This window comes from Histomonas meleagridis, assembly GCF_020186115.1.
Source record: "Histomonas meleagridis strain 2922-C6/04-10x chromosome Unknown contig_31, whole genome shotgun sequence".
NCBI lineage: Eukaryota > Parabasalia > Tritrichomonadida > Dientamoebidae > Histomonas > Histomonas meleagridis.
In genome coordinates, this window is record NW_027150860.1 from 26,789 (window position 1) to 39,786 (window position 12,998).

At 29.9% G+C, this 12,998-nt stretch overlaps 4 protein-coding genes across 4 annotated transcripts; 2 read left to right on the forward strand and 2 right to left on the reverse strand.

Moving 5' to 3' along the window:
* Window positions 1–2,601: 2,601 nt before the first annotated feature.
* Window positions 2,602–3,639, forward strand: GO595_005011 (surface protein; the record flags this gene model as incomplete). Its single annotated transcript, XM_067918207.1, has 1 exon — window positions 2,602–3,639. The coding sequence occupies one exon, from the start codon at window positions 2,602–2,604 to the stop codon at window positions 3,637–3,639; it is 1,038 nt and encodes a 345-aa protein (XP_067774783.1).
* Window positions 3,640–9,572: 5,933 nt separating this feature from the next.
* On the forward strand, window positions 9,573–10,307 carry GO595_005012 (uncharacterized protein; the record flags this gene model as incomplete). The annotated part of the gene is made up of 1 exon (XM_067918208.1): window positions 9,573–10,307. The coding sequence occupies one exon, from the start codon at window positions 9,573–9,575 to the stop codon at window positions 10,305–10,307; it is 735 nt and encodes a 244-aa protein (XP_067774784.1).
* Window positions 10,308–10,966: 659 nt separating this feature from the next.
* Window positions 10,967–12,094, reverse strand: GO595_005013 (Alpha-1-3/1-6-mannosyltransferase ALG2; the record flags this gene model as incomplete). Its single annotated transcript, XM_067918209.1, has 1 exon — window positions 10,967–12,094. The coding sequence occupies one exon, from the start codon at window positions 12,092–12,094 to the stop codon at window positions 10,967–10,969; it is 1,128 nt and encodes a 375-aa protein (XP_067774785.1).
* Window positions 12,095–12,441: 347 nt separating this feature from the next.
* On the reverse strand, window positions 12,442–12,951 carry GO595_005014 (ADP-ribosylation factor-like protein 8B; the record flags this gene model as incomplete). Its single annotated transcript, XM_067918210.1, has 1 exon — window positions 12,442–12,951. The coding sequence occupies one exon, from the start codon at window positions 12,949–12,951 to the stop codon at window positions 12,442–12,444; it is 510 nt and encodes a 169-aa protein (XP_067774786.1).
* Window positions 12,952–12,998: the final 47 nt, after the last annotated feature.

Below are 12,998 nucleotides of genomic sequence, written 5' to 3' on the forward strand. Positions count from 1 at the left end.
ATATCGGATTTCCCAAATTAACATATGTAAAACCATTTACTTTCGAAAATTGTATAAATTTAAAGAATATATTTCTTATTTCATTAAATTATATTGGGGATTATGCATTCGCAAATTGTAATTCATTAGTTATTCTAAAATATTTTTCTCAAAAATTGATAACAATTGGAAACAATGTATTTGAAAATTGTCATTCATTAACAGAAATTGATTTTCCAAAACTGCAAAACATTGGAAATAATACATTTTATAATTGTACCTCTCTTAAAGAAGTTTCTCTTCCAAATATAATAACAATTGGAAACAATGTATTTGAAAATTGTCATTCATTATTAAAATTTGATTTACCAAATCTTCAAAACATTGGAAATAATACATTTTATAATTGTACCTCTCTTAAAGAAGTTTCTCTTCCAAATATAATAACAATTGGAAACAATGTATTTGAAAATTGTCATTCATTATTAAAATTTGATTTACCAAATCTTCAAAACATTGGAAATAATACATTTTATAATTGTGACTCTCTTAAAGAAGTTTCTCTTCCAAATATAACAATAATTGGAAACAACGCATTTGAAAATTGTCATTCATTAACAGAAATTAATTTTCCAAAACTGCAAAACATTGGAAATAATACATTTTATAATTGTACCTCTCTTAAAGAAGTTTCTCTTCCAAATATAATAACAATTGGAAACAATGTATTTGAAAATTGTCATTCATTATTAAAATTTGATTTACCAAATCTTCAAAACATTGGAAATAATACATTTTATAATTGTGACTCTCTTAAAGAAGTTTCTCTTCCAAATATAACAATAATTGGAAACAACGCATTTGAAAATTGTCATTCATTAACAGAAATTAATTTTCCAAAACTGCAAAACATTGGAAATAATACATTTTATAATTGCACCTCTCTTAAAGAAGTTTCTCTTCCAAATATAATAACAATTGGAAACAGTGCATTTGAAAATTGTCATTTATTAACTAAAACCAATTTTATAAATGTCCAAAATATTGAAGATAATTCATTTTGTAATTGCACTTCTCTCGAAATTATTTCATTTTCTAATGTAACAACGCTTGGAATTTCAGCATTTGAACATTGTCAAAATCTTTCTACAGTAATTTTACCAATATTAACAACGATTCCAAAATATTGTTTTTCATATTGTATTAATCTTAAAAACATTTCTATCAAAAGCGCGAAACATATTTCTCCATATTCATTTTCACACTGTTATAGTCTTGAAATGTTTAATTCAAATCTTGTAAGAGAAATTGAAGATAATTCATTTGAATATTGTATTTCACTTAAAACCATTATATTAAATAACTTAAATCAAATTGATGGTGACTCATGTTTTAAAGGCTGTGTATCACTTACTTTTATACATTTTCCTTTATTAAATACTGTGTTAAAAAATGCAGAAAACATTTTTGAAAATTGTTCTTCGTTATCAGTTGTTTCTTTTCCTGAAAGTCCTCCTGACTTCAATGAGAAAATATTTTCAAGAACATATCGAAAGAAAGTTCAGAAGAAAGGAATATATGTTTATGACATAACTTTATGTTTACCTTTTATTCAAAATTATCAAAATTATGACTTGCAAAAGAATAAAATATGGAATGAAATCCTTGCAACACAACCTGATGATTATTTCGACGTTTGCATATACACTAATGATCAAAAGGATAACAAAAATGGACTTATCATCGGACTTACTGTGGGATTATCTGTATTTGTAGTGATTTTAATAATTTTAATTGTAAAGGTTTTCATTCTGTTATATAAAAGAAGAAATTATTTAAGAAACAAAATTGATAGCCAGATTTTAATATCTTCTTCTGTGATTCAAGACTTTGGGTGACATGGAACACATGCGTTTTCTCTCAGAAATAAAATCTATAAAATCACCAAATATTTGCACATGTTTATTTCTTAATAAAAATATCAAAAATATTTTGTCGTTAATGTTTATTTTTGGTATCATTAGTCAGATAAAATAGTGTTTTATATTTTGGATAAAAATAAAATCAATTTTTTACGCTTAGGGTTTAAAGGAGTTTGAGCATATTTTCTAATGTTTAGATATAAAAATATGTACCTCTGTGGGAAGAGATCTCCCCAATATGAAAAACCTTTAAAAAGGCCTAAGATAGACTTTTAAAATCGAATTTTCTCAAACAGCATCTTTATATTTTGTTCTATTTTGATAGATTTAACTTTTCTAATGATCAAAAAAGATTTTATTAATTCCATATTTTTATGTACAACATTTTCCATTATGAAATGATTTTGGAAAAAAAAATCAAACAACCATACCAATAACCCAATTGATTACTGTAAGCAAAAAATTAATAACGTCATTATATTTAAAAAACAAAAGATTTGACATTTGTTTTTCTGCATGTTTTAATCGTTTTTTCCACTTGGAATTGGGGTGCTCCAAATAATATGAATCGGCTAACTTAAAAGTGTCAAAATTTCGAATGTTTGGTAAAAACAAAAATAACAATACGTCGCAAAACGAACGGGAAAAATGGGAAGATGCTTTTTGGAAATTTGGGATTCCTCGATCAAAGCTTTATTCAATGAGTGAAGATGAATTTAATGAAACATGTGAATTCATAATTGAAGCTGGGGGTTCCCCAGGGGAAAATGGTAACATAAAAAGCGAAGATGATGAGCTTCAACGTGCGCTTCAAGAATCAATGCGTGATTTTAACTCTCAGCCACCATCTCCATTGCCATCAAATAATGAAGATGAAGACTTCAAGCGCGCATTACAAGAGTCCATGAATGACGTTCAAAACAAACCCCAGTGGGGATCATCTTTTTCTCCAAAACCATCATTTGAATCTTCCAATGAAGATGAAGACCTTAAACGCGCATTACAAGAATCCATGAAGGACGCACCTCCCAAGCCACAACCATCTCCATCAAACACAGATAATGAAGATATAGACCATAAACGCTCACTTCAAGAATCCATGAATGATTCACCGTCCAAGCCGCAGCCCCTTCCACTTCCACAGCGTCTCCAATTTCCGCCACGCACCGAATCAATTCCAGCCGAAGACGACGAAGACCTTCAGCGTGCCATCCAGAGCTCCCTGCAGGAGACGACGTATCAGCCCGGTGCTCCCGCGCCCACTTATGAGTTCCCGCAGCGTCAGACGTCAACGCAGCGCATCCACAACGAGCAGGACCGGGAATACGAGCTTGCGATGGAGCAAGCGAAGCGTCGCGAGCAAGAGGACGCAGTCAAGCTTCTCGAGGAGGAGAGTAATAAGGAGTTCCAAGCTGAAATCCAGCGCGCCGAGAAGGACTCTATTGATGAGATATACGCGCAACTGGTCAACGCAGCGAAGGAACTTCCCGACGCGCCGAACGGCATTGCGATCTGCCTGAAGATGCCTTCTGGCGCGCGGGTGACGCGGAAATTCGATGCGAAATGCGCCGGGCAATTACATACATTTGTTAAGGGACAGGAGGAAATGTTCGATGAGGAGAAACGACCATTGGAGTTCACCATCAATTTGCCACAGGGAGGAGAAATCATTGCGGAGAAGACACTCGAGGAACAGGGAATAACGCGAAGGGTAATGCTGAATGTTGTTCTTGAGTAAACTCAGAATGTGGCAGAGAAAGAAACAGTTATTAGGAAAATAAAGAAAAAGAAAAATTATAAATTTGTAATTTCACATTATCTCATTGACTTTATTTGATGTTAATGTCTCATTGCGTTTGTTTGTGCGTCAGCTGTTAATACTTGCGATAGAACTCATTTTGATGACAAAAGATGGGAAGATCAGAACGACGATGTGTTTGGAAAAAAGTGTACTGATATTTCAGAAATTGTTACGGCTCATTGTAATTGTTATTATACAACTTGCAAAACTAAATATCCGAAAAAGTGAACAGTGCAAAAGCAAACAGAACAAAGTAGCCAACGAGAAAAACAGAATATCCAAAAAGTGACGTGCGCAAACGATAGGAATTTCAGAACGACGATGTGTTTGGAAAAAAATGTACTGATAATTCATAAATTGTTAGTAAACCAAGAAAAAAAAATGTAATTAAGATTAAATTTAAATAATCCGAATGAGTAACACATATATCCTGTGCATGTTGGATATCACGTAATTGTTACACGGTTTGGATGTATAAGATGATTTCACAAAGACTGGTCTGAAATGATGTTGGTTCTTAGCATATTGTGGATCAATGACTGGTGTTGACTTAAGAGCTGCTTCAGCATCAAGTGTTTTACGTGGAGGACAATTGATATTTATTGGAATAAACAGATACTCAAACTTCAAATCATGCATATTTTTTCAAGGATAATTTTATGTTAATAATGGCATCTGTAGAACCATACAAAAATACCCTCGTTATGAAATTTTGATTGTTCAATCTTTGGATATGATTTTGCCATACTTTTTCGGAAATTTTGGAATATTTCCTAAATAGCAATATTGCTATGTTAGATATGTTTAATTTCTAAACTATTATCTTGTATCATTTTTATTGAAATTTGTTGTTGCTTAAATGGGAAATTTCTCGAAAATGTACAAAAGAATTTTGATAAAACCTTTTTAATACATATTGATTGTATTCTTTTTATGGTATTTCAAATTTTAAAATGCCATTGTGAAATTTTTTGTAACAAACCGAAATAATATCATATGAAAAAATAATTAAACATGGAGTAAAATTTTATATAACAACAATTACATTTTAACTTTACTATTATTTGATAATAAATGAACCAAAATATTCAATTATGACCAAAAATATTTCAATATTTTAAGAATTTTTTAAAAAATCAGTCAATCAATTTGCAATTTCAAATTTTTTTAAAATGAATTCATTTTACATATTATTCACATATTATTAATCATCTTCATTTTTTGGGCGTTTTTTTTCGCTCACACAACTCTGAAAAATCAAAATTCTGGTGAAGTAAGAAAAGCCGATAGGAAAAGGTTATTTTATATCTGTTTTTTTGTTGCTGAAATTTCTATTGATTGCTTGTGATTTTTTGTTTCTGGGTTTTTATCATAATCTATTGTTTCTTAAGCTATCGAAATATATTTTTGTCTTTCTATCATGAATGTGGGAAATTTATAAAAATTTATAAATATTTTCTTGATAAATTTTCTTAGCCATTATTAAATCAGATATAGATTGCATAGTTTCTCTGAATTTATAGGTTTAGAATTGATATCTTTATCTGCATTATCTTTAATTATTCAAGGATGATCGATTTATAATATATTAATTCAGGAATTCCGATATAAATAGTGAGACGTATGTAAGTGGTGATTCTTTTTTATATTTTTTAGAATGATTACATATATTTTGTACCTCTCACCCCAATTTTTGAGCACTTTTCGACCATCGAAATATGAATATCTTGGTAAATCATTAAAATTAAGCAATATAATATATATAATATATACACATTAATATTTACTTTATTTTGATATTATAGCTAGAAAAAAAAAAAAAAAAAACAGCCACTTCATAGAACTCTTTAGAAACAATTTAGGTTAGGATGCAGAACGCCCTCCATTTTGCGGTTTTTGAATGATAGGAAATTTGAAAGGAAAAAAAATGGCAATAAAAATATCCGACTTTTGATAAGGAGATCAAAGTCATTTCAAAAAGTGAATAATGGCAAAATATCTTATTGGGGGGGGTCTGATACACTCCGAAATCATTATTCTAATAAAAATATTTTAAATTATGATTAGTTTATTAAGAAATTTCACCAATTATTGCTTTCCAGCATTTTTCAAATGTATTTCCTATATTTCTTCGAAAGCACCATCCATGGATATATGATTCGAGATAATTTCTATCTCTAAATCCATTTTTTTGAGATATCCTTTTATTAGATTCCATGTACCTTTTATTTTTTGAGTATTTGCCTCAGTAATTGGATCTACAAAATTTTCTGAGTGATTTACTGTTTTGTGTACATAACCTAAATCACTAAGAGTATTATATGCCTTCCATTCATCAGACCAAATTTCTGAATTAGGTCTAACTGTTGAACAAATAATTGGAATGAGAACTTCTTTCGATCTATTTTCGCAAATCTCAGCAACAACTCTCATTGTTTTACTGTCTATTTCGCCAAAAACCCAAATTTCTTCTTTTTCCAATGCACTTCCTTTGTTGTATTTAGCACCGAAAAAATGACTCTCATCAATTTCGACTATTCCATCACCAAGTAAATTCTGAGCTATATCTTTTCGATATTCTTTTTCTGCAATAGATCGAAAAGTTTGAAATCATGTTATTAATGATCGTTCACATACACCTGTAATTTTAGATGTAGTTCTTATATCAAAACCTTCTACCCAACATGCTAAAATGTGAACAAATCCCCTTAATGAAAGTTTTGATTGTGATACCCATGAATCTAATCTGATTGATTTTGAATTTCTGCATTTACTTGAGCAGCATCTATATGCAGCACCATCAGGGTAACTTGGTGAAAAATAAACTTTCATTAACGATTGACATTTCGGACATATTTGAATTTGGTGGATATCAGGAATGATTCCCTGCTCAGAGGCCCATTTGATGAAGCTTTTGTCATTTAATTTTAACACTTTCTTAATGGTTTCGAATTGCAATTGCATCAATAAAAAAATGATCGACTTTTTGACTACTTTACAAACAAAAAATATGAATAAATTTTTATCGATAACCGTTATAATAAATCTTATATTTTTTATTTGATAACTTGAATATTATCGTTATGTCAAATATTTTGTCTGTCAAAATATATATATTAATATGTATCAAATGCGAGCAACTTCGTTTTTCAATGGATAACGATCGAAACCGGCCGTCAGGATGATGGATGGGGTGCCCTAATGTGGCATTTCTATTTTTCCTCAAATTTCCTATCGTTCAAAAACCGCAAAATGGAGGGCGTTTTGCATCAGAGCCACAATTTAAAATAAAGTGATCATAAATTCATCAGAATATCTTTATTTTCTCGGTTTGAGTACATTATTTTATATTCTTCTTATTTTTTGAACATCAATTTTACTGAATCTTTTCTTTGAGCAAAGACAGGATATTTTCATTATTAAAGAGATTAATTGCAGTTAAACAAATTATGAAAAAATTTCAAATATTATTTTGAAATATTAAATTATTAAAATAAATATCAAATAAAACAAGTAAATATTTTTAGCATTAATATCAATTCCTTCTTGCTCAAGAAGTAATTTAACTATTTCTGTATGACCATTTCTAGATGCTAAAATAAGTGCTGTATAAAAATAAGCATAAAAGAAAATCTAATTCATTAAAATGAACAGTAAAAAAGTTGGATAAATATCTTTTGAATTAATATCAATATCATTTTGTTCAATAAGCATTTTGAATATCTCAATATTGTTATATTGTGATGCCCAAATAAGTGCTGTTTTAAATGATTTCAATTAAATCCGAATATCATTAAAACACATCAAATTTTAGAAAGATATTTTATACAAAACTAAAAAACATTTCTTGCACTAACATTAATATCTTCTTGTTCGAGAAGAAATTTAACTAATCCACAATTCTCATATTCTGATGCAACTATAAGTGCTGTATCAAACAATACCAATGAAAATTAAATATTTTAAAGAAATCCATTTCCCACGAAATTAACATTAAATAGAAATATTGAATATCTTTAACATTTACATTGATTTTCTTTTGTGTTATAAGATATTTAACTAATTCTAAATTACCCGATTTTGAAGCTGCTACTAAAACATCATTTGCTATTTGAACTTCTTCATTAAAATATTGAACAAGAAATATATTTCCATTCTTAGCTGCTTCATTAATAAAAGTATCATCAATTTCCATTCCTTCATCTTTGAAATATGTGAAAAGTTCTAGTTATTATGATAAATACATTGTCTTCCAAATTCGGCTATATATCTTACGTCTAAAATTTCGTTTTCATGAACATATTGCATAATATCAATTCGATGGAATTCAATTGCTGCTGAATATGCGCCTTCAAATGATGAATGATTTTGTTCACATAAATGAATTATCTCTAAGTTTCCGCCTGCAATTGCATATTTACCTGTATTTTTAACATTTGCACCATTCATAAGTAAATATTTAAAACATTTAATTGATCCAAAAAATGCTTCATAATCAATTAATGTAACATTTTCTTGGTTAACGAATGAACATCTTTCATAAAGTGATGGTTCGATTGCTTGATTAAAATTAAAATTATCTCGTGATGATATTTCTTGAAGTTTTTCTACTTCATCATTTCGAATTATTTTTGCAATTTCATTTGGATTAACTCCTTCTTTAATTAATTGTTTATGAAGCTCCCAATCATTCTTTGAAAGTTCTTCATAATTATCTAAAAATTGTTCTGAAAAAGGTTCATATTCGTCATTTTTGAGTTCAACTAAAGTTTTGTATTGTGCAAAATAAAATGACTTTTTGCGCTTAAGAATTTCATCACCAATAATATTTTTTTCATAAAGCTTTTCTAAAAGATAATCTGATTATTGCGTTGTTTTGATAAGAAGAATATGTGAAAAAATATCAAAAATATTGAAATCATTTTTAAATAATTCTTTTTCTTTTGCTTCAACTGCCTGTAAAAATTCAAAATATATGTTGAAATCTTTCATTCTAGAAACAAAAGATGAATATACTGAATGACAAAGAACAAAATTAAAAGAAAATGGAAAATTAATATTAAAAAGATCTAAAGCTATTTGAATATCACTCAACTTACTTCTTTCGTTCATGTTTAATGTGATATTTTGGAGAGTTTTTAACATATGTAAAGATTCTTTTTCTTGGCTTTCCATTAATGGAATTCTATCAAGTGCAGATTGGCAAAAAATTGGGACCAACCTATTGAATATTGTGAAGAAAATATTTGACATTCGAAATCTCGAAGGGGTCAGCTGACCTTCCTGTGTTTTCCATAAAATAGAGGATATATCACATAATGACATTAAAAATTTTGTTTCAAAATTTGGCAGCACCTTATAAAAAATCAATGTTTTGGGTTTGCATTAAATATATAATAATAATTTTTTTTTTATTTATGAATTTTTTATGCATACTTTTCTTTTTTTATATTATTAATAATCAAAACAAATAATTTTTGCGACTTTTTTATGATATTTTTAATCAAACAAATTGTTTCTTTTTTGGGTTTCTGGCTGTTGATTTTAAATTCATTGATCGGTTAGAAACGATGTATCTCACAAAAAAATTATTCAATTTTTGAAATTTCCACTCAAAATTTTCTATGAATAACAGTTTTATTTGTTTAAGTAACCGTTACTTTCAAATGGATCCTGTGGTTGGAGAAGACACCACAAACTTGAGAGAGTCAATCAAATACTCTTTCTTCGGATTCATACAAATGCAGAACTTACTTACTCCAAGAAAACTGTTTCGCGATTTTTTTACAAAGAGATCATTATTATGTTTACTTTGGGTTTTCTTGGCTATTTACATTATGAATATTTTTAATGCTATCACTTACAGCCGCATGCCAGTCGAAAGGGCGCTTCCAGATTTTATCGCTGATTCATTTAAACAATATGGAATGCTCAGAAATTCTCCTTCATACATGGACCACCAACCTGCTGACATAGTTTCTGTTACAGTTACAGCCCTTGCAATTGCTCTTAGCATTTTTAGGTATGATCTAATTAATCTTCCTAAATTGGCATGTGTTTATGCGCTATCATTGCACCTTAGAACACTTTTATTCACCGTTACCACTCTTCCACCAACTTGTATTGGATATAAAAACTGTAAATGTCATACAATTCCATATCCTACAGTTTCCAAAATGCATTCAATTCCCAAAATCGCATTCATTTATACTTTTGCAATGGGCCTTTTCTTAAATGAAGTACCGCAATGTGGCGATTTAACAATGTCTGGACATACAACATATCTATGGGTTGTTACAAGATATCTCTTCGAGATTTTAGACAAAATTTTCTTTGGAAAAATGTTTAATGTTATCAAATTCCTTGTTTATACTATTCTTTCCCTTGTTTTAATCACAATTATAATGATTCGAAATCATTACACAATCGACATAATCCTTGGAACAGTGTTCACAAACATCATCTGGGAACTATACTCCAAGTTACAGGCAATAAGAACCTTTGAATGTGGTGACTTCGAAAATACATTTCTCGGCAAATTCATCAATTGGATGGAAAAAGGCAGAGAAAGGCACACAAGTGATGTTGACAGTGATGAATCATGAGCGGTTATATTTTTCTTTTATATATATATATTAAATCTTCTTTCCCTTATTTCTTGTTTATACATGTGCTAGCTGTGGTGAAGTCATGTTTAACATGCTGTAAGTTGAGAAATCTTCATGCAAATTGTTCGTAGTTTTGTTTCATCTAAAGTATTGATTGTGTGAAAATTTTAACTGCATCTGTTAATTATATAGGGTGTTCCACCCCAACTGTAGTATCTCACTCATTTTTTAAGTTTTTTTAAATTTATTAATAAAAATGAAATGTTTATTAAATATACTCTCCATTTGTTTCGATAACTTTTTTAAGTCTTTTTTCCCATTCGTCAAAAACGCTTTGCAATACATCTTTCGTAAAAATTTTAAACGTTATTTTTTTTGCATTCAATTAAAGAAAAATCGATTATTAGTTAATGATAGACTTGACAATAATTATTTTTAAATAAAAAACAAACCCCATTAAATTTAGTGTTTTTATTTATATAAAAAATATTATTGTGTCTATTCTATATAAAGAGATACTACGGTAGGGGTGAAACACCCTATAATTCTAAACGAAACTTAAAAAAAAAAAAATAAAAATATTTTTCATATAAAAATATTTACCATTTATGTAATAAGATAAATATTTTATTCGATTTTTAGGTAATTTCATTATTTCATATCAATTTCTTGATTTGATCTTCCCATTGCTTTTGGAAACTTTCAAATCCAAAAAGTTGAGCATGCTTTTTAAGTGATTCACAATGATCACTATCGTTTATCACCTTAACCATTGCTTTTGCAAATTCGTTAGGATCAGAATCACAAAGTTTGCATCCATCAGTATTAATTGTTTCAAGTGGTCCTCCAGAATTGCAACCTATAACAGGCACACCAACGCTCATTGCTTCAATCGGCACAATACCAAAGTGTTCATTTGTTGGTGTGTAAATAACAGCTGTAGCATTGCCGATAAGCCGCCACTTTTCTTCATCGGTTATATTTCTGAGAAAAGTGACGTTATTTTCAATGCCGTTGTAACGTGCGATGGCTTTTAATTCTTCTTCGTGTTCAACGTTTTCGGAAACCATTGGATCATAGCCACCAGCAATTATTAGCTTAGCGTCTGGGTTTGTTTTGTTTACAATTGCAAGCGCTTGAATTGCTAAACCATGGTTCTTCTTTCTTTCATATCTGTTTAAGGATATAAAAACTGGTTTCTCAGGTCTATTTCTTTCAACTTTGTGGCTACAATCAACACATGGATAAAGTACTTCAACGTTTTCGATTCCAAGAACTTGTTTTGTTTTTCCTGCTGTGAAATTAGAATTGACTAGAATTAGATTAGCTCTTTTGATACCAAACTTTTCAATAAAATCAAATGGAAGTCTATACAATTTGCGTAGAGTTGAATCATGCGGTGCAAGAAGTAAATCAGGAAAATGACAATAAAAAATAACTTTGGCTTTTGGCTTTAAAAGGCGAAGGATTGGAACCCATGCTGATATTTGGTCAACAATAAAAATTTCTGCATTGCTTAACATTGCACATCTAATTGTTAACCAAAGATTACGGAGTAAGGCAAAAATAATGTGAAAGCAACCAAAGATATGACGTGGTATGTAGTTTCCATGAATGTGAATGTCAAAATCAGCAGCATCCTTGAAAGCTCGATCTTTTTCGTATCTTGAAGTCCATATTGATGTTTCTAGGTTTCCTGCTTTTACAGCATGAGCTACATCTAATATTAGACGCTCAGCTCCTCCAATACCAAGATCTGGATGAATGATGGCGATTTTTGGCATAAAACCAAATTATGGAAGCGAACGTTAAATAAAAAATATTTGTTCAGAAGAAAATAAGATCAAAATAAAACACCAAAATTTTCAGTTAGAAAGAAGTTAAGAACTTAAGATTTTCCACAATTTGTTTTTGTAGAAATATTATAAATAATGTAATATAATTATTTGGTTGACCTCAAGAAGCTTTTAATTGGTTAACGATATTTTTAAAATGTAGTTTGACGAAGACATTCACAAAAAAACGCATGGGGTTCCTAGGGACTTTAAAATTAAATAATGATTATTTTTAAAAACAAAAGAAGCTAGTGACACTTTAATAAATTGAAGTTGTTTTGGTGAATGTCAGCATTTTAAAGGTTTTCAATCATCCAATTGACAATTCCATCAACATTTGTTCTCTTTTTGGCGGAAGCACAAAACAGCTTGACCTTGTGTGACTCCACTTCTTGAAGGCGGAGTCTAGCAACAATATCATTTTCTTTGAGTGCCTCTGGTAAATCTTCTTTATTTGCAATTACCAAAATTGGAATGTTTTCCAACTCTGGATCCTCAAAGAGGGATTCAAGTTGTGATTGGCTTGAGTCAACAGCTTCTTGGTCAGAAGAATCTAAAACGTAGAGAATAACATTTGAAGTCTTGCAATGAGTGCTCCATAAATATTGATATGATTGGTGTCCTCCAATATCATAAACAATGAATTCAACGTTTCCAACTTTAGTTGTTGATGAGCGTGCACCAATTGTAGGCATTGTCTCAGCTTCTGTATCTTCGCCTGAAATTGCGCGAACAAGCGTGGTCTTTCCGGCGTTTGGAAGCCCAACAATCGTAATTGATAGTTGCTTCTTAAAGAAAAGGCTCATAAGCCAACGCCAGAACCGGACAAAAGGGTTCATCTATTTTAATTCGG